General features: G+C 44.0%; 1 protein-coding gene across 1 annotated transcript in view; it reads right to left on the bottom strand.

The window, feature by feature from the left end:
- Window positions 1-25,005, bottom strand: part of LOC126095459 (lutropin-choriogonadotropic hormone receptor-like) — a 669,001-nt gene extending 643,996 nt beyond the window's left edge. The window contains exon 1 of the mRNA XM_049910251.1: window positions 24,611-25,005. Within this exon, the coding sequence (XP_049766208.1) occupies window positions 24,611-25,005 (395 nt within the window). The remainder of the gene's footprint in view (window positions 1-24,610) is intronic.
- Between the last annotated feature and the right edge of the window lie 2,208 nt (window positions 25,006-27,213).

The raw sequence follows: 27,213 nt of genomic DNA, 5'->3' as shown, positions 1-27,213 counted from the left end.
ACTTTTAGACATGTTTTCCGAAAAGATGTCTTGAGCAGTTAGTTCGGCAGCTTACACGCAACGGAAATATGTTCGACCTCGCAGCTACAGACAGGCCGAATTTTATGGATGGCGTCAGTATAGAGACGCGAATTGGTGATCATGATAACATAGCGACTGTGGTTACCGGAGTTAATAAATCAGTCAAAAAAGCTAGGAAAGTGTTGATACTAGAAAGCAGTTTTTAGCATCTCACACAGGAATGAACTGACTTCATTCAGTTCCAGTACGATTGGCATTGAGGGACTACGGCCAAAGCTTAAAAAATATTACTTTAGTGCTCTGGCCAAGTACGTGTTTAGCAAGTGGATGAAGAACAGGAAAGACCCACCGCGGTTTAACAACGAATTTCGGAAAATGCTGCGGAAGCAAAGGCTGTTGTACTCCCAGTTCAAAAGGGCGACAGACAAAGGTTTGTAGAGATTCGTGCGTCAGTGAAAATATCTATGCGGGAATCATACAATATCTGCCACCTGATACCTTAGCAAAAGATCTGGCCAAGAATCTGGTAAAATTCTGGTCCTATACAGAATGGCTACGTACGCCTAAGGCTTGCATCCATTCACCCGTTGACCACTCTGGTGTGGCAGTAGAAAACAACAGAACGAAGATCGAAGTTTTATATTTCGCATTTAAGAAATCATTCACGCAGTAGACTCGTACAAACATACCGTCGACTGACGATCTCACATAGTCCCTTATGGACGACATAGTAATAAGCATCCCTGGCGGAGAGAAACAACTGAAAGCGTTGAAAATAAATAAGTCGACAGGTCCGGATGGATTTCCCGTTCGGTTTGACAAAGAGTACCCTACGGCATCGGCCCCTTACTTAGCTTGCATTTATCGTGAATCTCTTGCCTAGCGCAAAGTTCCAAGTGACTGGAAAAAATCGCAGGTGATCCTTGTATATAAGCAGGATAAAAGAACGAAACCGCAAAATTACAGAACGATAACCTTAAATCGATTTGCTGCAGACTTCTTGAACATATACTCAGTTCGAACATAGAAAATTTCCTAACTGTAGACTGTTAACGAAGGTACGAGCATATGGAATAGGTTCCCAGATATGTGAGTGGCTCGAAGGCTTCATAAGTAATGGAACCCAATATGTTGTCCTCTACGGAGAGTGTTCAACAGCGATAAGAGTGTCGTCAGGAGCGCCCAGGGAAGTGTGATAGGACGCTATTACTCCATATATACGTAAATGATCTGGCGGAAGGGTGGGCAGAAATCCGATGATTCTGTGGTGTACGGGAATGTGTCGAAGTTGAGTGACTGTAGGAGGACGCAAGTAGGTTGAGAAAAACTTTCTACTTGGTGTTCAAATGGTTCAAATGGCTCTGAGCACTATGGGACTTAACATCTGTGGTCATCAGTCCCCTAGAACTTCGAACTACTTAAACCGAACTAACCTAAGGACATCACACACATCCATGCCCGAGGCAGGATTCGAACCTGCGACCGTAGCAGTCGCGCGGTTCCTCTACTTGGTGTGATTAACAGCAACTAGCTCTAAACGTAAGTTAATTCGAATGAGTAGAAAAAACAAAGCTGTAACATTCGCACACAGCATTAGTTGAGACGTGCTTGACACACTCACGTCGTTTAAATATTTGGGTGAAACGTTGCAAAACGTTACGAAATGGAAAGAGCGTGTCGTTTGTTGTAGGAAAGGCGAATGGTCGACTTCGGTTTGTTCGGAGAATATTATGAAAGTCTGGTCCATCTGTAAAGGAGGCGGCGTTTAAGACGCTGATGTCACCTATTTTTGAATACTGCTGGAGTGATTGGAATCCATTCCGGGTCGGCTTAAGGGAAGACATCGAAGCAATTTGGAGGCGCGCTGTATGACGGAGATGCATCGTGAACACAAACGGGAATCCCTGGAGAGAAGGCGACATTCTTTACGAGGAACATTACTGAGAATATTTGGAGAACCGCCATTTTAAGCCGACTACAAAACGAATCTACTGTGACCAACATACATTTCGCGTAAGGACCACAAAAATAAGATACGAGATATTAGGGTTCATACTGAGGTATATAGAGAGTCGTTTGAAACTTACTCTATTTACGAGTGGAACAGGTTCAAAAACTGGTTCAAATAGCTCTGAGCACTATGGGACGTAACTTCTAAGGTCATCAGTTCCCTAGAACTCAGAACTACTTAAACGTAACTAACCTAAGGACATCACACACATCCATGCCCGAGGCAGGATTCGAACCTGCGACCGTAGCGATCGCGCGGTTGCAGACTGTAGCGCCTAGAACCGCTCGGCCACCCCGGCCGGCAGTGGAACAGGAAATGAAATGACTAGTAGTGTTACAGTATATCTTCCGCCACACACCGAACATTCGCTTCAGGCGTATGTATGTAGATATACAGGGTGAAACGAAATTCGCGCACTCGGGCTTTGCAGCGCGACTCCTCACAGGCCAACGCTAAAAAAATTCTGTCACAAAATTTCGTCCGGCGAGTACGTCCGGTAGAAAAAGGACGTTAAAGATTGGCAATCTGGAATCACTGTAACCACATGAATGGCAACTATCTCTGTCGGCATACAATCGTTCTGCTGTACAGTTGGTGCAGTGGACAGATTTTTTATTTTTTTATTTGCTAATTTCATTCTGACATTTCCTGCTGTTATGTACACTGTTTCTCAGGTCACATGTACCATAAATTTACGACATTTTGTACCGCTAAACGTAACAAATACGTGGTTAGACAATAAGAACTAGACAATTGAAAGAAATAACCTGTCCGAAAAACTACAAAATCAATATCAGTTTAGAGATGTTACAGATGATAGCACAATACAGTAACACAGAATCTACTTGTCATTTATACTACATGTAATATGAGCTCTCAGATGTCGTACATTGGCAACCAGTGGCAAGGCGCCGAAGACCGAACGGCTACCCCGCGCGCCGCAGGTGCTGCGTGAAAGCATAATGATAGGGGTCCAGCCCATGTTCTGCAGACGTTAATGACCGTGCATTTCAAGACACGCGGCTGCCTCGCTATGCTACGTGTACTTCGCTGAGGTTCTTGGTGTATGACCTCCAGAATAACTTCCTCAGTAACTGGATTGTGGCGAGTCCGTGGATGACCTCTGTCACACGATGGTGGAAGAACAGAACCTGACACCCGAAGGTGCAGCTCCAGACGACGAAATACATTTTTATCTGGATGGGATGGCGTCGACGAGGATATCTAGCAGCATATTCACGAGTGGCAACACCAACCCGGTTATCAGATGCACCAAGAACCAGAATCATATCCACATATTCATCGTTTGTGAATTCCATACGTCCCTCATACTGGTTTAGAGGTTTACAATGATAAAATTCGATGCGAGTACGCAAGTACGTTGCAATCTATCATGGGCGCGTTACTTCACTCGCAACCAGTCCCTGTCTGGTGGACAGCGCATACAGTATTAACACGCCGTCAGTCCTGCGCGTTGTTCCATCTAACGGCATTACCCCTCTGACAGTTATTGTTCTGTATAATACACACCGACACCGATAGTTGTGAAATGTTCAGTTTCGAGTTACACTGTTTCCCTAATGGTAATAGACGTGATGTTTGCACAATCCCATCGACAGAATAATAGTAATAATAATAATACATTGAGAAATGTACTAAACAGCATGCGGTTACCAGACTGAGTGATGAAAGATATAATTAGTCAGACCACGGTGATAACACATACAAATAGTAACCGAGTTTGGACATTATCCGCAATGCACGTTGCTAGTCCTACTGGTAACGTAAGGCCCTGACGAAATGTAATGTGACTGAACGAGGCAAGAATAATAGTTGGTACTAATCTATGGGACCACTGGATGAGGGTACAAAGAAAACAGGTTTCGCATCTAGTAAATGGTGTGAATAAATTCACGCCCACGATGTGGAAAGAGCTTCTTTGAAAGGTGACCAATCTTCCATCTCTACGACTGTAGTGTGTAAGTACAAATGTTGTCTAGATGACCCGTTGCAATCGCTGTTGACGATTAAGATGCCAGATACCATACACCTGGACTACCTTTAGCAAATAAACATATGTCTCGACCCAGGATCGAACCTTCGACATCCTCCATGCTAACCCAAAACTCTATACAATGCATCAAGTGTAGTGCACAACTAAAATGTGTTGTCAGAGGTAGTTGCCATAGATGTGGTTACAGTGTTGCCAGATTGCCACTCTTTAACGTCCATTTTCTGCCGGATGTACTCACTAGACGAAATTTTGTGACAGACATTTTTTTATCGCTGGCATGTGAGGAGTCGCGCTGCGATGCCCGAGTGCGCGAATTTCGTTTCTCCCTGTAGATGTAGAAACTACATTTGTTTTTGGGTTAGTGGCGTGCACGTTTGTATTTCACCAACCAAAAACTCTTCGACGTTTCATTCTAGTCCAACCCATCTTGTTGCTTTCAACCTCTTTGCTCGGGATGTCTTTCTGCCACTAAACTGAACGGCCGAACGTGCAGTTGACCATGGTATGTTGCGAGTGAAGTACTGTGTGGGATTGAGAGTGCATCAGAGGGAACCATAGGTTACCTATATTTATACACGCGATGGCTAATATGCCACACATCTATATAAATGAAGACTATGCAGACAAATTTTATGTCTACGGCTTCTGCGACTGTAGTACTCCTGCTACTGTCTAAGAATACCTTCGGTGCTTTCTGTCGAGTTCGTCGACTGTTCACCAAAGTTTTCACGTCTTCTTCCAGGTTCCCGTGTAGTCAAACAACCTATGCAGCAGCAGCAACACAATGTTGAAATGGTGCATCATAATTCTACTACGACACACGGCGATTTTCTGCACGTATCAGTGTCCCACAAAAACGTGTATGGCGAACATTACATGCGGAAAACTTGTACCCATTTCACATACAGCGTGCTCACAATTCTCACAATGGAGACAATTCGACGCGACGTGAATCTTGTCTCTGGTTCAATGACGATCGTCATTTGTTTCCATGAGTCCTATTCACTGATGAACCTACGTTTACGCAGAATGGAGCCAACAACACGTAATTATCATCGACGATCCCAGGAAAATGCACACGCTACAGTGGAAACCAATTTCAAAGTTCGTTTTTTGATTAATGTGTGAAGCAAAGTATTGAGAGGTCCCGTCATTTTAGAAGAGCTAATGACGGGACAGATTTACTCGATATTTTCGGAAAATTTGTTTGTCGGACTGCTTGAGGACGTTCCTTTGGCCACGAGGCCTGCAGTGTAAAAAAAAATGGTTCAAATGGCTCTGAGCACTATGGGACTTAACAGCTGTGGTCATCAGTCCCCTAGAACTTAGAACTACTTAACTAACCTAAGGACATCACACACACCCATGCCCGAGGCAGGATTCGAACCTGCGACCGTAGCAGTCGCGCGGTTCCGGACTGAACCGCCTAGAACCGCTCGGCTACACTGGCCGGCGCCTGCAGTGTACTTCCAGCGTGACGGGACATCTCTGCCGCCCTTCAGGGATGGGAAAAACAGATCGATTAAGACCGATACCCGTATTTTAGTGCCGAATAATTTTGTTTGGTCTCCGTTATGACATATTTTTTACTATTAATCGATTAGAAAAACCGAAATATTAATTGGCCACAGCAGCAGTGATGAAACTTTTCGTTTTTAAATAAACCTTTCTTGAAAAGAGTTACTTTTATTCATAAAATTTGCATTGTTTTGAAATATTGTGTTATTATAGAAAATGGTAAAAGCGATCAGTGGTATTTTAATAACAATGTCGACAGAAACGAGCATCAGTCACGTGGCATAAGAATTGGTTCAGAGAAAATAACGTCCCCGTTGCCGTGTGTTTGGGCTTCAGGTAAGCGTATACGTGCAGTGTGCAAGACTGGCCACTTCCTGGTCTATACGGCAGTTTCTCGCTGTCGTCGGCGGGCATCCATTATATTGCACAATGTCACCAACTCTAGTCTGCAACTTGTTTGCGAAATGACGTAGTAATGGAGTACAATGTTTCATTAACTTTAAAAAAATTTAAGATTTGTCTCTCATTTCTATGAATGAATAAAAGAGATGGAAATTACGGTAACTAAGAAATTAGCCGGCCGGAGTGGCCGAGCGGTTCTAGGCGCTACAGTCTGGAGCCGCATGACCGCTAAGGTCGCAGGTTCGAATCCTGCCTCGGGCATGGATGTGTGTGATGTCCTTAGGTTAGTTAGGTTTAAGTAGGTCTAAGTTCTAGGGGACTGATGACCTCAGATGTTAAGTCCCATAGTGCTCAGAGCCATTTGAACCATTTGAACGAAGAAATTAGAAACTCAACAACTATTCATACTACACAATATAAATAGAACGTAGCTGATCTGCTTCCTGTGTCTACATATTATGTCTTTACGTACTTGTTGCTCTTGAAATCGGACAAATTAACAAATAAAACAGACTTTCTCAATCTCAGGTTTCACCGTTTAGCACTGAGCATTCATAACGCCCAAATAGAACATCATTTTTGAGCAGTTTCAAAAATTAGAATCATTAGGAGAATACTGGTGATATTTTTGTACTATTCAACCACTTATCACTTTTAGAGAAAAGCAGTGAACAGTGGACGAAATAAGTTTTCTTTTATTCGTCCATTTAATTTAATATTTTGATTCTATGTATCTTGCATCTTAGAGACTCGAAATAGTTCAATCTGTGTTCGATTCGTACGTTTACTACGGCAAATAACAAGAATAAAAACTTATAAGTACCCTCTGCCATGAAATTCACAGTGGTTTGCAGAGTACGTAGAAATGTTGCTTTCGTCCTCTCAGCATAGCATCTAGTCCAGTTTGAGGAAGCGGCTAGAAGTCAACGCACTCTGACTAGTGTGCAGCCTTCAAGACCAATTATGCTATGTGCTGCTCCGCAGGTGAAATTAGAAACATCTACTGGCGGACCCGAATAGTTCTCTGCGGTGCTACACACGTAAAGTTAGTCACGGGTCGCCAGCCTCACTTTGACCGGCGAGACAAGGTTAAACTTCTCATTACTCGACAGATAATAATGTCGTGTAGCAGTCTAGCTACATCCGATCATTCCACTGGAATACGTACACCGCTAACAATTCCCAGTCGCTTCCAACTTACTTCTAACAATTCACGCCGTTAATCTCCACAATAAAAGAACTAGAGTATACAGAGTAACAAAAAGATTTGGCCAGACTTTCAGGTAGCATTCCCCAAATGCAGAGGCTGTTAACGTGTGATGTATACGAGGGTCCAGAAACAGGAACACTTTATTTCCATGATTGAACCCACTTTCTAGTAGTCTTCAGCACATTAATCGTGGGAAACTCTGAGGAAAACAACACTTCCGTGCAATATGTAAACTTTCTTAAAGGAAACATTCAGAATGCCCTCCGTTAGCAAGAATACGTGCATCAACGTGCCGTTGCATTGGATTCCTATTGTGAGTATCCATCAGTCACGGAATCCGTTATTAAGAAGCCTAAGAAGATTAACACTGAAATGGTAGTAGTTCCACCGTGCAGGAAGTGCATGTTTTGTCGTACTCCTATAGGCACATGTTCGTTCAAATTGGTTCCAATGGCCATGGTCCAAATCGCTCTAAGCACTATATCACTGCCGGCCGATGTGGCCGTGCGGTTCTAAGCGCGTCAGTTTGGAACCCCGTGACCGCTACGGTCGCAGGTTCGAATCCTGCCTCGGGCATGGATGTGTGTGATGTCCTTAGGTTAGTTAGGTTTAAGTAGTTCTAAGTTCTAGGGGACTGATGACCTCAGTAGTTAAGTCCCATAGTGCTCAGAGCAATTTGAACCATTTGAACCACTATGGCACTTAACATCTGAGGTCATCAGTCCCCTAGAACTTAGAACTACTTAAACCTAACCTAAGGACATCACACACATCCATGCCCGAGGCAAGATTGGAACCTGCGACCGTAGCAGCAGCGCGGTTTCGGGCTGAATCGCCTAGAACCGCTCGGCCACAGCGGCCGGCACGTTCTTTCAAAAACAGGTAGACTGCTCTAGGAATGAATGTTAAGTTTCTTCGGAGAGCCTGGGTAAAATAACGTAAGGCCCTAGCAGTCACGAACAATGCCGATCCAAAAGAACGTCTTTTTTGACGAGTATCGTGAGGATTCTCGACAGCCCATACATGCTCATTGTGAAAATTTATAATCTGATTACATTAAAAGAAAGACCACCTATGATCAGCACACTTGCGCTAAAGTGAGCGTTGACACATTGTCGTATGAATCATTCGCAGAAGTGAACTCGTAACGGAAAATCAGCTGCTGAAAGGTACAGATACGGCAGGTTCTCTTGTATAACTCTCCAGATAGTCACGTGATCAACATTATTTGTTGCAACTAATTAGGCTACGCTCACACTATCGTTGTCAGCTACACATAGAAATTCCTCCTCCAGACCCGCCTGGTTAGTCACGTGTGCTAACGCGACCGTTACCGGAAAAGGGCGGTATGCCAGCCCCTGATCAAATACGCCTGGCGAAATAATGACGAGGGTTCGACCAGCCTGAATGTGGCTTTTAGGCGGTTTCCTGCATCCCACCATGTTTCTAAAGGGCTGCTTTCTCATATTCAGCGTCAGACACACGTTACATAAACATTTAGGACACTTATATATGAAGGTAGAATTTCCCGGTGTGTTCTGCCGCTGAAATCTTGGGCTTTCATCCGGCTGGCTGCCGGATGGAAGCCTGAGAAGATTTCATCATTTAGGACACTTTCTCACACTTGCATACAGACGCTACTCTGCACGTAGACAGAATGGGTACAATGCCTCTGTCCAGGGGGGGGGGGGGGGGCGGTGAATAAAAGACTAATGGCCTTCGTTGTTTGATCTCCTTAAACACTTATTCAGAGGCAGTGTCCTCTCTCAGTTGAGATGTCCTCGTTCTTCTTGCCGCTAGTAGCAGGCTTAAGCTTTCATGTTCCCTAAGACGGTATTCTGAACGTTTCAAGTGAGAAAACGTTTCGTGTAAGGCTGAAACACTCTTCCTCTGTGGGTTTCCCATGATTAATGTGATAATGAAGAGAAGCAGAAAATCAGTTCTAACATGAAAATAAAGTGTTTCCGGATTCATGTCAATATACAATACTTTATTTCTCTATATGTGATGGATATTTCCTGAATGTTTGGTCATCCCCTTCTGAAACACCCCGTGGTTCGAAGTCAAGAGGGAAAGAGTGATACAAAACACCGCACTAAAATTTCCACTGAAACGAATATAATTGATTAGCTTCAGTGAAATCATCACCAAATCTATCTCATTCACTAAAACATCAAGAGTCGAACTAACTTTTTGGTTCCAAAACTTAGATTCAGGATTTTGCCGGCGGTGAGTACGTACAATCGCTACATGGCAGTACTATTCGAAAAAATTGTTCAAATGGCTCTAAGCACTATGGGACGTAACATCTGAGGTCATCAGTCCCCTTGACCTACTTAAACCTAACTAACTAAGGAAATCACACACATCCATGAGCGAGGCAGGATTCGAATCTGCGACCGTAGCAGCAGCGCGGTTCCGGACTGAAGCGTCTAGAACCGCTCGGCCACAGTGGCCGGCAGTACTATTCGCCAAAATAGTAAAATCGTTGAACATTCTACATCCACACACGGGTAACCCCACTACCAGTCCTCACAGGTCGTGCATCACAATGCTTCAGAACAAAGAAATCAATACTACTCTTGCATCAGCGCCTCCACTCCCACATTTTCGAGGGTTAATGATCGATTTCACGAGCTCCCAAAACATTCAAATAAATTGGGAGTTCCAGACAGTAAGGATCAGGAGCAGAATGTAGGAATTTTAATACGCCATTCTCTGCTCGCTTTTACAGTGCTTCCGCAAATTGCTGCTTCTTGCAAACGGTGTTGGAAAACATCCGACCGCCATGAGTAAATTATGCGTTGTTGAGATCTGCCTTGACAGGTCCGCCCAACATCTATTTATCAGGATTAGGGAAAGACAGGCATAACAAAAAAAAAACCTTCCTCCAGCAAACGAATACTGCCCGAGGCGACAGAGAGAAGAGGGCTATCAGACATAGGCGGTGTAACATTCCTGCCTCTTGAAGCCATAAGCTTTACTAACACGTTTCACTTATCACTGAACGAGGATGCTGCAGCTGATGCACGACGTCACAAAGCGGAATGAGGTACGAACGACAGATTCTTCTACAAGTTCACCTGTCGTGAGCAACTGAGCCAAATGAAGCGTCTTCTGATCTTATTGGCTACTGTGCTACAAGAGCAAGGGATTATCCTGGGGCTAACGCGCAAAACTCATATTCTTATTCATTAATTATTACTACAATACAATTATTCTGATTTTAATATATGAAGCCTTCACGGGTTGTCAGCCGAGTAGCGTTTCGATAAAATTCGTCTCCAACATCTTCGCCTCAAGATGATCGAGGCGCATTCCAACGAAACGTTGCTACGAGACGACGACGCTACTCGGCTGACAACCCGTGAAGACTTCATATATGAAATTCGCCGAGAAAGCCTGCTCACACATATTCTGATTTTGTTTACAATAATAGACCAGAACGTCTTAATCCGAGCTAACGCACATAGTGAAAACTCACTTTCGTATCAATTTTTGGAGAACATTTGAGTAACGAGAAAGAGCCCAATCACTTCGTGCGTGACCGGTTTCCCTCCGCATGATCGCCCAGCGAAGTATTTCGCGCTAGACAATACAGCTGCAGTATATGTGCAGGTCAGGAATTGGGTGTCTAAACTTATGAATTGCAGTGCGCGCTTAAGATCGCGACTCTTTGAGCAAGTGCAGGGTATAATTGCGCTTAAGGAGTGTAGTTTGATTTTGTGAAACATTTACCATGTTGTGTTGGCAGAAGAGCCAACACCGTGTTACGAAAGGAGGCCGAAATGCACGCGTTTTAGCTCACGCAGGCTGGCATGAGGAGGGAAGAACTATACTGACGTGAGGTCTGGACAATGAATTAGAATTCAGAAAGCGGACGTAATTAGTTTCATACATAACTTTAATCCATTAATGACGAACGTCGCTCTTGTCGGTACATGAGTCACAATATCATCTGTTCAGAAGATATGACTTATAGTAACTGAATATGGCGCCTTGCTAGGTCGTAGCAAATGACGTAGCTGAAGGCTATGGTAAACTATCGTCTCTGCAAATGAGAGCGTAAGTTGACAGTGAGCCATCGCTAGCAAAGTCAGCTGTACAACTGGGGCGAGTGCTAAGGAGTCTCTCTAGACTAGACTTGCCGTGTGGCGACGCTCGGTCTGCAATCACTGATAGTGGCGACACACGGGTCCGACGTATACTAGCGGACCGCGGCCGATTTAAAGGCTACCAACTAGCAAGTGTGGTGTCTGGCGGTGACACCACAGACCATATTTTCAGTCATGATTAACAGTGTGCAAGGATTGATATTCGTGAATAATAAAGACGACTACTAACTTGTGACTCTTTTAAGTGTACTTTTCTACCACACAACTTTTCTGATCAATCTCCCGATTACTGTGATACACTGTACATAAGAAAAAATCAGATGGCATTCTAGTCAACTACAGAACTTTCCATTTCACTGAATGTGAGCCTTAGCCAGTTAATTGGTAGTTTATTACACCTCACAGGAAGACTAAAGGTTTCACGATCTACGTGCTGTCTCTATGCTGGTATGAGAACATCACTTGAAGATGCCACGCTGGTGAATACTTTTCCATAATTTCTGTGTTTTGCTATTACGCGGCAAGACACAACTAGGCCGCTTACATGTCCTAATACTCCAGTACAAAAGGAGACAAATACGTGCCATCTGTGATAACACGTGGATGGGAGTAGCAAACGTACTCGTTGTGTTGACTTTAGAAATTAGGCCTCGCAAGGAGGCATATAGGCAGTCGTTTTTCCCTCTCTCTCTCTTTAGCAGTGGAACAGGAAAGGAAATAACTAGTAATGGTAGAAAGTACGCTCCGCCTCACACTATACCGTGACTTGTAAAATATGTAGATGAAGAGAGCGCAGTCGGTCTAGCGCAGCTGGCTACTTTATTCCAGGCAGAGATATTCGCTATCAGATTATGCGCGGAGTTACCATGATCATAGCATCTGCATCCATTCAGACGGCCGAGCAGCTCTGAAACGAGATCGAAGATCAATGGATCTTTGTAGTTCTTATGCAAATTGTATTTCAGTGGCAGTAGAATTGTTCTGCAGTAAGCTGCAACTACCGATTCTCTTAATTTCAAAATATTGTTCCGTGAAAAGAAATTCTTCTTCCCTCCGGGAATTTGATAGAACCTACCGATAACGAATATAGCAGGCCGTCTCTGAATAGCTTCGACGTATTCCTTTAATCAGATCTGGTGTCGATCCCAAACACTCTAGCAGTACACAAGAAAGTTCGTATTAGTGTTCTGTTCGTGGTCTCAATTACAGATGAGCCACACTTTCCAAAAATGCTCTCAAAAAAACTCACATCGGGAATTGCCTTCCCTGCTACCTTTATGTGGGCTCGTTCCACTTCATATCGCTTTGAAAAGTTACGCCTAGATACTTACCTGACGTCACTGCGTGGAGCTGCACGCTGCTAACCCTGTACTCTAACATTATGGGTTTGTTTTTCCTATTCATCTGCAGTAACTTAGATTTTTCTACATTTTGAGCAAGATGTTATTCAATTCACTACAAATTCAGTTTAACAAGGGGACCCTCCATAGGGTAAATCACGGATTTTGATGTGCTTCATATATGTTGTAGAAGCATTTACCCCGAGTACTTGGCTAGTTTTTTTAGCGACGGGCCTTGGTTTTTGAGAAAACCAATTTTGAAGTTCATTGCGCGCTTTGTATATCCGTAACATCAGAGATATTTCGAGTGTGTCAGCGTAGCGTAGCGGTAAAGATTCACGGCTACCGCGGTGGAGGTACCGTGTTGGAATCCTGCTCGTGTCTTTTTTTCAGAATCGACCGATTTTTACAATTTTATTTCAAAGAATATCAACAAACAGCCTAAGATGTGCGAAATTATGAAGATGTATTCAGTTATTACTTTCTCAAATATTCATTCCATTTATGGTTCGCAGTTGGAGTTCCAAATGTTCGTACAACGGTCGCTTCTTGTACTACCTGAAATCGATCTCTGCCCATTATCGCCCCCTCTCCCGTGAACACCGTTAGCCGTAACGGGAACCCCAGCACCTAGTTGTGCCAATGAGGATGCGAGCTGCATTCCTTTACGTTCGCATCTAACTACAGCGTCAGTTGCTCGCGAAGCGTCTATAGCGCCGTGTGTTAGAAAAATTATGTGAAATGAAAGAACCATATGTTTCTGCAGTAGTGTAGCCAGAAGAAGATCCATAAGTAGAGGAGTTGAACGAAGAATCAAAAGGCGAAATCACAAATGCCATTAAATACGCCGCGATTTGAATCTCGTAACGAATACACCGCCTAGCGTGATATCTGCCTATTCCGTTGCAGTTGGCGATGAGTTATGTATCGCAATACAGGATCTCTTGGCCAAAAGACGGATCATTATTGATGATGAACATAGATTTCAACGAAGAAGATGAATTGGGAGAATATGATGCGCCGGCCGAAGTGGCCGTGCGGTTCTGGGAGCTACAGTCTGGAGCCGAGCGACCGCTACGGTCGCAGATTCGAATCCTGCTTAGGGCATGGATGTGTGTGATGTCCTTAGGTTAGTTAGGTTTAATTAGTTCTAAGTTCTAGTCGACTGATGACCTCAGAAGTTAAGTCGCATAGTGCTCAGAGCCATTTGAACCATTTTGAATATGATGCAAACCACAAACTGAATGAATATTTGAAAAAAATTAATAACCGAATACATTTTTATAATTTCGCACACCTTACACTGTTTTCTGATATTCTTTTAAAATAAAATTGAAAAATTAGGTAGATTTTGAAAAAAAAAATACACGTGCAGGACTCTAACACTGTAGCTGCAGCGTGGTAGCCAAGAACCTTTTCTTTCTTTTTTCTTTTTTTTTTCGTTTTCGTTCGTTGCATCTGATCCGGGCGGACGTCGTAAGACACGCTTTTAAGTTCGTTGTTGACCTATGACCGAACACGCTGGGCTACCGTGCCGGCCTACCTTTACCGCTGCGCTACGTTGACATAGTCGAAATACCGCTAATGTTACAGATACACAGCGCATAATGGACTTCAAAATCGATTTTCTCAAAAACCAACTCCCGTCGGTAAAAAAAACCCGGATAGCCAGCTACTCAGTGTAAGTGCCTCTACTACATATTTGAAGCGCATCAAAATCCGTGATTTACAGCATGGAGGGTCCCCTTGTACGTCCTAGTGTATCCTCCTAAAGTCACTCAACGACGGCATACTCCTGTACATGAAACCACCTTCAGGAAACAGCCGCGGCCTGCTGGTTGCCCCGTCCGTAATATCATTTATGTACACCGGGAATAAGCGCGGTCGTATCACACATCCCTGAGACACTATTGGCAATACGCTTGTGTCTGATGAACACCCGCCGTCTAGGACAACGTACTGGTTTCTATTACTTAAGAAGTCTCCGAGCCACTCACAGACCTGGGAACTGGCTCCTAAGTTCGTACCTTCGTTAATAGCCTGCAGTGGGGAAGCGTGTCAAACTATTTCCGGAAATCTAGGAATACGGAATATGTTGCCCTTCATGTATGGTTTACAGGATATCATGCGAAAAAAGGGCAAGCTCAGTTTCGCCAGAGCGATACTTTGTAAATCCGTGCTGACTTGTGGACATAAGTTCTTCCGTCCCAAGGAAATTTGTTACAGGATTACTCAAAATAATTTAGACACTTTCAAGCGATTGTAAAAAAACGTTTGTATTGAGGTAAGTTACTATATGGTTATATGTACGGAAACAGCAAATCAAACTTTTTTTCCTCCTTCGGTGATCTCCAACAACATGGCTGTCAGACCAACAGAAAAGGCAGTTTTCGTAGTTCACGCCGCCCCTATAAGGAGACAGTGGTAATTTAATTTTTCAACAGGATGGTGCTCCATTTCGCTATCGCAACGATCTTCGTGAGTTCTTATATACTGAACAGCTATGACGAGGGACTGCTCGTGAATCAGCTGGCAGCCTCGAGTTGGTAACATAGCTCCCACTATCTCCGAACCTGGCACGGTTTGATTTTTACGCGTGGTGTTACACTAAAGACACTATTTTCACATCTCCATGTCTCCACAACGTCGCTGACTTCCGAGAATGTATCAGGGCAATTGCGACTGTCATCGACTTTGTCACTTTACTAGGGTCAGCGTAGGCCGCACTGGGACTATACACGGGGTCACCAATCTAATACGCGGTAGGTATCACGTGCATGCGTTTGTGAGCTGTGACGTCACTGTGAACCCCTGGTCACGCCACACTGCATCCAAGCTTACAGGCACATGACACATACCCATTCAACTCATACGCATATACGTTTCTTACCTAGATTTTCCATATTTTAGTGTATTTGTTGTAGTTATTGTCATGCTTTACATTAGTTAGAGTGTTTCTCCTATGGTCGGTGAAATTCTGTAAAAGCCTCCGAAGGACGTGAACATCTTTCACCTTCTTGGAGGACATTGTTTTTTTCTTACGGGAGAAGAGGCTCAAACAGGCTTAGAGAGATTAGATTGGATTGTTTGGGGGAAGAGACCAAACAGGAGAGGTCATCGGTCTCATCGGATTGGGGAAGGACGGGGAATTAAGTCGGACGTGCCCTTTCAAAGGAACCATCCCGGCATTTGCCTGGAGCGATTCAGGTAAATCATGGAAAACCTATATCAGGATGGCCGAACGCGGGATTGAACTGTCGTCCTCTCGAATGCGAGTAGTGTGCTAGCCATGCGCCACCTCGCTCAGTAGGTTTGGATCTCATAGACTTGTAGTACGGAGAAACCATCTATAATTACATTTTAAACTTTTTAACTGTGTTAACATGTTTTCTTGTTCTATTTTTGAATTTTATGTTAATACTTCTTTTCATTTTTTACGGTTTTTGTCTTTTCTTGGCAAGGCGAACTCTAGATTGCGGTTTTTGGGTAGAATCCTGAAGCGATGCCGTCCTTCAACAAAGGAAATTGCTTACAATATGTTACTCCGTCCAGTCTTAAGAGTATTGTTCGTCTGTATGGGATCCTTACTAGTTGGATCTGATTCAAGAGATTGAGAAGGTCCAAAGAAAAGGAGCAAGATTTCACCACTGGTACATTTAGTCATCGCGAGAGTGTTATAAATCTCATAGGAAGTTTGATGTGGGACACACCTGCAGATAGACGACGCGCTAAACGGAAGGGGCTGCTCACTAAATTCCGAAATCCGATCTTCGCCGAGGACGTAGAGCATATATTATTACCACCAACTTGCAAATCGCTCAATGATCACCATTCAAAGATAAGGGAAATAAGAGCTAGTACCGAGTCGTTCAGACAGTCGTTTTTCCCTAGTGCGATCCGCGAGTGGAACAGAGGGGGGTGGGGGTGAGAATATGACTTTGGCGCGAATTGTGCCCTCCGCCATACACCGCTTGTTGGCTAGCGGAGTATACATGCAGATGTAGATGTAGATATTTGTTCACTCTCAGTTCGCTTACTACTTATGCATTTTTCTCTCTTATTGATACTTTTCATTCTAATGAAAGTGCGTACCCTTACGAAACACGTTAGAACAATCCTGACAAAAGATAAGATAGGCAACGTAAAGTTCGCAATATTTTCAGATGACCAGTTAGTACACCGTCCTTTCATGGCCACTTCTTGTTGACAGTCAGAAAAGGAGCCCTGAATCATTTTTTGAACATGTTTGGTTTCATTAACGATCCTGTAAATCTGCATTCTTTTGCTTGAAGTCTTTCATTCCCGTTCCCATATTTTTATAACTGTTGGTATAAGCACGCATTGTCACATTCACAGCAGTGTTCGTTCTCACGGTTAACGTTTTGTCTAGTACTAGTTTCTTCACCAGTAGGCAATATGATTACCTGTATAATATCTTTTACTTCTTTACAGTCACTTCGTTTTTGTGTCCGAGGACAAGGAGGAGATCGGTGTTTAACGTCTTTTAGACAATGAGGTCATTAGAGACGGAGCAAAAGTTCGGATTAGGAAAGGATCGAGAAGGGAAGCGGCCGTGCCCTGTCGAAGGAACAATCCCGGCAGTTTCTCTTAAGCAATTTAGGAAAATCACGGAAAACTTAAATCAGGGTAGCCGGACGCGGATTTGAACCGTCGTCCTCCCGAAAGCGAGTCCAGTGTGCTAACCACTGCTCCACCTCGCTCGGTTTTTGTGCCCGAATATTTCTCTCATTATCAGGCTTATTATTAAGCCGTAATCAGCACCAGAGTATGGTATATTTACGGCTGGAACAGCATCAGTCTTCAATTTGCGTTCCGAACGAATATTCAACAGTTCACTTTTGACATCCCTTCCATATTGAGCATGCACAAGCATTTTCAACTGAAAACGAATCTGCATGTTTTCTGATTTTATCCAGTTTCGTTTCGTTTCATTGTTTTTAGGAAACGTATGAAACTTGATTCGTAACTTACTTACTTGCCTGCCTGGCGACCGCACAACAAACCGTTATTTTTCACTGAAAAAAGTTAATATCCTTCAATACGCTGATAATTACGGCGTAACTCTGTCTGCAGTCGCCAGTTACTAAATAAAAATTCACATCGCCGTAAACAACATTGTTTTCAGTCGTAAACTCAATTACCACAGAATACGTAATGGCAACTCCACGCTATTGAGTATTGATTCGGTTCTCTATGATTCGCTCTGACGTCAACGGCGCGGCTTGCTATTGTTCATACATCTAGTAATCACTACCTTGTATTCTACAGGGTGAGGCTAAAGTCTGGATACATCCCTATAAATCTCGAACGGTGTGAGGAATCATAACGGTGTCTGGTATGAGGTGTCTGCAGCTGGGGGCGCAAATTATAGGAGCCATGGCGATAGCGGCGGCCATCTTAAAATCCGCCATTTTGAATTTGGCTTACGTGTCTTAAACGGGAAAGGGGTCAGAGGCACATCACTCTGAGCTGCCTCTTTCTCAGCAATACACAAGTGAAATCTAGTTTAAGGTCTCTTTATGTGTGTAGAAGTTGTGATATTGTAAAGTTTAGGATACTTGTAATAGTCGGCATTACATCATACGCTCATTATGACGTACATTGCGTGGACACACAATCGGAGTCTATTTTGCCAGTCTTGCTGCATAGATTGCAGAATCTGTGGGTCAACAGACACACGTCTCCTTAGTACGCCGGCAAAGATGGGCTACATTTCTGATTTTTACCTCATACGCAGTTGATTTCAAATGTCCCCACACATAAAAGTCAAGAGAAGTAGACCAGAGGACCGCCGTGGCCATTCGATTGGGCCCCCTCCAGTGACCTCCAGTTCATCCAGAAACTGACACCATAAGCGTAGTGGGGGAGATGCACCGTCTAGTTGGAAGAAGGTTGGGAAATTACCCTGCGGATTCAACAGCGTTGACCCACGATTCCTGTGCCACAAATTCCACATCGAACCATCGCATTTTCATCACCAGCACCTTTACAGGCATCCACCCGCGAAGGGTTTGCATCTGACCACTAAAGATAATTCTGTTTATTTCTCCTTGCACATATAATCAGCTCCGTCACTGAACAACACCTGTCGTGTGAAATTTGGATTCCTGTTACACTGATTCAGATCGATTCTGCAAACCGCACTCGCCGATTAGTGTCCTTCTTCGAGAGACGATTTTGCTACTGTAATTGGTACGGGTGCCACTGGTGTGTGCAACACACGCAGGATTCAGTGCTACTGACATCGGATGTTGCTGTAGTATCCGTAGACCGGACGTGTGTATGACTAACGATTCGGACACTGAACATTTGTGAACATACCGCAAGACACTTCTTGCTGTTTCCATTCATATTATCATATTGTGTGTAATCTCACGAGGGGAGGCCACGATTCTAGGATCACGGATTTACTTCAAACTTTGTACACTTTTAGTAGGCCAGTAAAACAAGATAATGTGTGAGTAGTACGGTGCACTACTCTGGCAAATGCGAGAAAATAGCAAGAGTAGTTTTGCGCGTCTTTTATGTAACGGATTTATCTGAGCGTAGATGCCAGACGTTAAGAGTTCGTGGTCATCAAGTGGTTAGCTTTTGATCTTCCTAAGACGATCATGTATGAGGGACGGTTCTCGATTCCCGCTCAAACCTTCGTTTTTGTAGTAAAAGTGTAAATTCCGTGATAGTCCAAAAATTTACACTTACACTAATCGTTCTTGCTACATTAGCAACGTCTCAGCGCCACGCAGGTTAACTACTTGATGCGGCCCGCCTCTGTGTATGCAGCACGACAAAAATGGTTCAAATGGCTCTGAGCACTATGGGACTTAACAGCTGTGGTCATCAGTCCCCTATAACTTAGAACTACTTAAACCTAACTAACCTAAGGACATCACACACATCCATGCCCGAGGCAGGATTCGAACCTGCGACCGTAGCAGTCGCGCGGTTCCTGACTGCCCGCCTAGAACCGCGACACCACCGCGGCCGGCTATGCAGCTCGAAGCGTCGTGGTGCAGAGTAGTTACGGCTACCTCACCAGACTGCATGTATAAGGGATTTCGCAAATCGCGACAGGTATACATTTTCAGGAAAACCCCACGCGTTTCTTCATTTAATTGTCGATAGGAATAAATATGCTTGTTCTAATAATTAAATTTAATTAAAAGTAGTAAGTAGTGAAATAACATGGCATTCGTTAAAACTTCATGTAAATACAGGTGGTTCTCTTTAATTATATTATCTCTAAAATGTCATATAAATTAAATGATAAGAACAGTGATGAAAAAATATAGATTAGAAATTAAGTTAGAGCAGGGGCCGAACCATCGCCTCATACACTTTCGTCTTAAGTAACTCGAACGCTAATCACTTGATCACCATGGACTAGAACGTGAAGCATCTACGCACAGATACATCCTTTACATGACAGACGCGTAAAACTTCTCTTGCGATTTTCTCTGAGTTGCCCGAGTAGTTGAAGAGCTGCACAATGTAGGTGAAAATACGATCAGTAATGTGTCAGATTTCGATGTACAATGGGATATGAATGATGATGGAATTAGGATCACATTGAGGAAGTAGAGAAAATGGTCAATAGATTGCAGTGCAATAAAGCGGCTGGGGTGGATGAAATTAGGTCGGAACTCATCAAATACAGTGGAATGTCAGGTCTTAAATGGCTACACAGGATAATTGAAATGGCATGGGAGTCAAGACAGGTTCCATCAGACTGGACGAAAGCAGTGAACACACCAATCTTTAAACATGGAAACAGAAAAGATTGTAACAACTACAGAGGTATCTCTTTAATCAGCGTTGTGGGTAAAATCTTCTCAGGTATTGTTGAAAGGAAAGTGCGAGTATTAGTTGAGGACAAATTGGATGAAAATCAGTGTGGGTTTAGGCCTCTTAGAGGTTGTCTGGACCAGATCTTTAGCTTACGGCAAATAATGGAAAAGTGTTATGAGTGGAACAGGGAACTGTATCTATGCTTTATAGATCTAGAAAAGGCATATGACCGGGTTCCTAGGAGGAAGTTATTGTCTGTTATATGAGATTATACAATAGGAGGCAAACTTTTACAAGCAATTAAAGGTCTTTACATAGATAGTCAGGCAGCAGTCAGAGTTGACGGTAAATTGAGTTCATGGTTCAGAGTAGTTTCAGGGGAAAGACACGGCTGCAACCAGTCTCCACTGTTGTTCATATTATTTATGGATCATATGTTGAAAACAATAGACTGGCTGGGTGAGATTAAGATATGTGAACACAAAATAAGCAGTCTCGCATATGCGGATGACTTAGTTGTGATGGCAGATTCGATTGAAAGTTTGCAAAGTAATATTTCAGAGCTGGATCAGAAATGTAAGGACTATGGTATGAAGATTAGCATCTCCAAAACGAAAGTAATGTCAGTGGGGAAGAGATATAAACGGATTGAGTGCCAAATAGGAGGAACAAAGTTAGAACAGGTGGACGGTTTCAAGTACTTAGGATGCATACTGTGCAAGAAGGAAGTCAGTACCAAGACTAAGTTATCTGTGCACCGTTCAATCTTTCGACCAACTTTGTTGTATGGGAGCGAAAGCTGGGTGGATTCAGGTTACCTTATCAATAAGGTTGAGGTTACGGATATGAAAACAGCTAGGATGATTGCAGGTACTAGCAGATGGGAACAATGGCAGGAGGGTGTCCACAATGAGAAAATCAAAGAAAAACTGGGAATGAACTCTTTAGATGTAGCAGTCAGGGCGAACAGGCTTAGATGGTGGGGTCATGTTACACGCATGGGAGAAGCAAGGTTACCCACGAGACTCATGGGTTCAGCAGTAGAGAGTAGGAGGAGTCAGGGTAGACCAAGGAGAAGGTACCTGGATTCGGTTAAGAATGATTTTGAAGTAATAGACTTAACATCAGAAGAGGCACCAATGTTAGCACTGAATAGGGGATCATGGAGGAATTTTATAAGGGGGACTATGCTCCAGACTGAACGCTGAAAGGCATTATCAGTCAAATGATGATGATGATGATGATGTTGATGCCCGAGTAGTCCACCTCACTGCTTGCACATTATGTTATTGTAATGGCCTACTAAAGGTGCACAAAGTTTGAAGTAAATCTGTGATACCAACATCGTGACCTCCCCTTGTCATCACAAGCCCTGTTTATCCTAGGCTATACTCCGTATACCCTCAGCCCCAGGACGTTCGTCCGTTTTCGACCCGTCAGTAAAAGCGCCCTAATTCCGACCTCATCGTCTGCATCCTGTTCCGCAGCCCTGGCTGTGAGGCAGGAATGTGCTTGTAGGTGGCGGCCGGGCAGGCTAGGAGTGTGGGCCTAGAATGTAAATTGCCGCCCCGACCACCTGTGGCTGCGGCCGGCGCGTGGCGTGGTGTACCGGCGCTAGCAGGGCTTTCTCCCGGCGCGGCGCGGCGCGCCGTCAGGGCTCAGAGCCGCGTGCGCGCTTCCCGCGGCCGCCTTGCGACACGCGCTCGCAGGTGGCGGACCGGCGCACGCGATAATGGCACTTAGCGGCGGCCGGGCAGCGGGCCACAGCGCCGCGCACGTCGAGAGCAAAGCAAGCACGCGACCGAGGCGCGTGGAGTGGGGCACCGCGGCTGCCGATTACTCCACCGCACTCCGTCAACAGCTGCCAGCGCCGGGCGGCGCTCGCGCCAACCTGGGCGCCCGCAACTCACTCAGCTCTTCACTTTACGGGTCGCACAGGATTCGGCGATACACTGCCGAGAAGCGCGACAAAACTGTACGACGTGGGTTCTGTCAATGTGAATAGTCGTCACTTATTTGTAGATTTTAAGCACCTTACCATTTCTTTAGTTACAACTGAGAGGCCGTGGTCTATGTATGTAACACTCCCTGCGTTTACATGGGTAAGTATGATTACTTGTGGCTGGTTCAGTTTCAGTTATAAACCTTAATATCTCTCGTAATCTGATTTCCCAATACCGTTTCTGGTTGGTCATGTAAATTCTCCAATATCGATTGTGGAAATGTGGCTTTAGCTGCCACATTTGCTCTCACACAATCGATTTTTGCTCCCATACAAACGCTTCAGTTTTCATGTTACGCCTTGTTTTTGTAAAACTCTTCGTCTAACCTGGATGGAGTGACTTTTTCTGCACTGAAAGATAAGTTGAAATGTTTGACTGAGCACGGTCTATCTCCTAAACTAATTGATGAGAAATGGCTAATGTGCTCACTAAACAGGGAACCGGATCGGCTGATTTCCAGAGGCCTTTTGTATAAAATTACTTACACAAATCATCCGGAAACCGATATTTTACCGGTGTAGGGAAACCGCTTCGTGCTTTGGCAACTATACACAACAGCGTAAAACTGTTCAAAATTCGGTTTTCATCTTCCGGATGTAGTGACTCTTGAATGTTCGGGCATAGATATTTCCGAAGATGTCTCCCGCAGATATGGGGACGAAACTGCAGAAAATAGTTTCACACACTCTGTCCAGAAGTTTTATCAGAATTAAAACCTGGCCGTGCAAACCTACATTCTATAATCGATTTATTGTTTCCTTGGCGAGGTATCTTTCTTCGGCATTACGCTGTGGTCTAAGCATATTTGTGAGCCTAAAGTTTCGTCCGACAATGCTGGTGACGTCAGAGGACAGAAAGTGTGGTTAAACACAAACGACAGTCTGAAACACAAATAAGCTCAGCAAGTGGAGCTCTTTATACGTAACCACGCAACGGACGGGTTGTGGCCTCATTAGACCGCTTATTACGTTCGAGGATTATCGTTTTATCGTTGACGATCCCGTCCCACTTCTTGTTACTGCCTAAAACCGAATTTAGTTATTTGGTTCTCAGTCTCTTAATGCCTAGGTAAGCTCCCATGGACGCCAACGTCATGGGAGATGAAAAAGGTGTCGAATTGGAAAACATGCAGTTGGCTATGAAACAACGTGTTCTGCAACTGCTAGAAGCGGGGCATACACATATTGGTATCGCGTCGAACGACGAAATAGTTTTGAAATGTCTCTGCTACAGAATTCATACGTCTTAATGTCCACCGGGCCATCAAATAAGTTTGGTTTGCAGAGATGTCTATTTTTCTGCCCACCCTAATTCGTCGCTGAGCAAGCGCTAGTACAACGAAGAGAATGTAGAACATCATATCGCGTAAAAGTACTTCAGTTCTGTAAAACATGTACCCATATTGAAATATGAAAACATTATTCACTTGTGACTTAAATTGTCCATAGATTAGTAGCATTTCTACATTGTCTTCGTTGAAGATAGCGTTTTACTTGTTTTACATTTGTTTACCATCAGCTTCAGCAAGTGAAAGACTTACGTTACCCCGAGTACCTCCCTGTACGTTAGTCCTGGGAAGTCAAGATCAATTTCCTGTTGCGTTTTTTAACAACACCATATTTACGTGAATGGTACACTGTGATACGTTTCTGAACAGGTTTTGAGGCAAGGAAAGGGAAGAGCGAATAAAAAGTATAGACCGCTTTTTAAAATGAGCCGTACTGATGTCCATATTTCCTTAATGATTGCAGTTACAAGAAAGACATGGTGGCTAATGTCACCTGGTAGCTAAACAACATTTTCTTGATAAAATTTTTATTTTTCTTCTCTAGAAAAACTTGTTTGGGATGGACAAAGTAAATGGGACATTCTGTGTAGTATTATTATTTGGCTTTCATGCCACACACGTCGATATGATGGGATTGATAACATTTTTTGACACACAAAACACTTGGTAATGATCTTATAACAGCAATGGCAGATACGTATCATTAGTTGTTCACGAATCAAATGTTTATTTCAGTAATGTTTCTAAATAAACGAGGAGCTGCGTACGGCATTAGTAACTGGGCAAATATGCAGAAACAGAGCTGTCAAAGGCATAGTTGGAGACAGACAGGTAATAAATGGAGCAAGGAATGGCGAGCAGAGTGCATCAGGTACTCACAGCCTGGTGGCAGCGGGCGACACGGAGACGTCGTCGAAGAAGGCGTCTCCGAGCGCAGCGTCGCGGCAGGAGACGTCGGCGCCGCCGTCGAGGCAGCTGCAGCCGGGCACCACGCAGGCGTCCAGCCGGCCGCGGGCGGTCACCGTGTCAGAGGCGGCGGCCCGCAGCAGCTGCAGCATCAGTGTCAGCAGCAGCGGCGAAGCGCGGGCGTAGCGGGCCGCGAGGGCCATGGCGCAACTCGAGCGGCGCCTGCGACGGTCGGCGAGCGACTGACTGCCGGCGGGAGCGCGCGCCGGCACGCAGCGCGACGCGGGGCACCGGGGGCGGCGGTGCTGCCGCCCGGCGGTCGTCGTGCGTACTGCGGCTAGTACGTCACTGGTTCCCTGCTGCGTCATTGTTGGAAGTAACTCCCAGTTAACCAGGCGCACGTTTCTTTCCTGCTCCGCAATCGTCGATGTACAAGTCTCACACGAGGCGTGTACATCTGCCAGGTGTGGAAGTATGAAACCGGAATTTGGTTGCAATAATTACACTACTGGCCATTAAAATTGCTACACCACGAAGATGACTTGCTACAGATGCGAAATTTAACCGACAGGAAGACAATGCTGCGATATGCAAATGATTAGCTTTTCAGAGCATTCATACAAGGTTGACGCCGGTGGCGACACCTACAACGTGCTGACATGAGGAAAGTTTCCAATCGATTTCTGATACACAAACAGCAGTTGACCGGCGTTGCCTGTTGAAACGTTGTTGTGATGCCTCGTGTAAGCAGGATAAATGCGTACCATCACGTTTCCGATTTTGATAAAGGTGGGATTGTAGCCTATCGCGATTGCGGTTATCGCGACATTACTGCTCGCGTTGGTCGAGATCCAATGACTGTTAGCAGAATATCGAATCCATGGGTTCAGGACGGTAATACGGAACGTCGTGCTGCATCCCAACGGCCTCGTATCACTAGCAGTCGACATGACAGGCACCTTATCCGCATGGCTGTAACGGATCGTGCAGCCACGTCCCGATCCCTAAGTCAGCAGATGGGGACGTTTGCAAGACAACAACCATCTGCACGAACAGTTCGACGACGTTTGCAGCAGCATGGACTATCAGTTCGGAGACCATAGCTGCAGTTACCCTTGACGCTGCATCACAGACAGGAGCGCCTGTGATAATGTACTCGACGACGAACCTGGGTGCACGAATTGCAAAACGTCATTTTTTCGGATGAATCCAGGTTCTGCATACAGCATCATGACGGTCGCATCCGTGTTTGGTGACATCGAGGTGAACGCACACTGGAAGCGTGTATTCGTCATCGCCATACTGGCGTATCACCCGGCGTGATGGTATGGGGTGTATTATATCTCTTAAAAGAAATATAATTATTTTGCGGAAACACTCTCCTAGTAAATTTGTTTGTCCTTTGATTTATTGTGATCTGTTACTGATTTTTAGTGGAGTTAGTTTTTACTTTTAGCTTTCAAAAAAAAAAAAAGATACAAAAGAGATATAATAAGCAAAATAATGAATTTCGTAGGTTGCCAATTACGTATTATATCTCGTTTTATCGAGCGCCAGGCTCCCTACAAATTACTGTAAATGCAATAGCGTAGTAGTACTCAGCTCTGAAATTATTACTATCACAGAAAATAGACAAGTTTTAATAAAATTATTTCACTGGATTACTTCAATTAATTTCACTGAATATTTTTACTTAATTTCTTCCGCTCCGGCTATCAGACATTGTGCTGTGAAAAAATATTTTTAAATGTACCGCGTAATAGCGGCTAATTGTTAACAGTCAGAGATTACTGTTATTCGCTCCGCAGCAGCTGAAAACATGCTAAATAATTTTCATTAAATATTCTTTTCATAAGATAAATGTGGCGTAGGTTCTTGAAATAACACACGGAAATCACTTTATACTAATATATTCTTACTAGGACACAGTTTACACCATTAAATGTTTGCAATTACGTTACGACAGAAACAAATGCTAGCGCAGCACAATAGCTTGCGTACCTTATTCCAGCTAACACCACAACGAACAGAACAAAACAGACTAGACAGAAGAACGAGCATTGCATTGTATTTTATACTCTTACAAAGATAATCACATTATAATCTCATATAATAAAAATAATGTCTTTTCTGCATTTATCGATATATATATTGTATATTTTTACAGTTAAATCAATGATAAATCAATGTTTGCAATTAATTTTGAGTCACATACTGTCAGTTTTATTTATGTTTCACCTTGATAAGGATGAATATTGCAAAAGGGACACTACAGGTGCCATTGGTTATAAGTCTCGGTCACCTCTTGTTCGCATTGACGGCACTTTGAACAGTGGACTTTACATTTCAGATGTGTTACGACCCGTGGCTCTACCCTTATTCGATCCCTGCGAAACCCTACATTTCAGCAGGATAATGCATGACCGCATGTTACAGGTCTGCACGGGCCTTTCTGGATACAGAAAATGTTCGACTGCTGCCCTGGTCAGCACGTTCTCCAGGTCTCTCACTAACTGAAAACGTCTGGTCAATGGTGGCCATGCAACTGGCTCGTCACAATACGCCAGTCACTACTC

This window comes from Schistocerca cancellata, chromosome 8, assembly GCF_023864275.1.
Source record: "Schistocerca cancellata isolate TAMUIC-IGC-003103 chromosome 8, iqSchCanc2.1, whole genome shotgun sequence".
Lineage (NCBI taxonomy): Eukaryota > Metazoa > Arthropoda > Insecta > Orthoptera > Acrididae > Schistocerca > Schistocerca cancellata.
The sequence above is the reverse complement of the archived record's forward strand: the minus strand, read 5'-3'. Positions and strand labels throughout refer to the sequence as shown.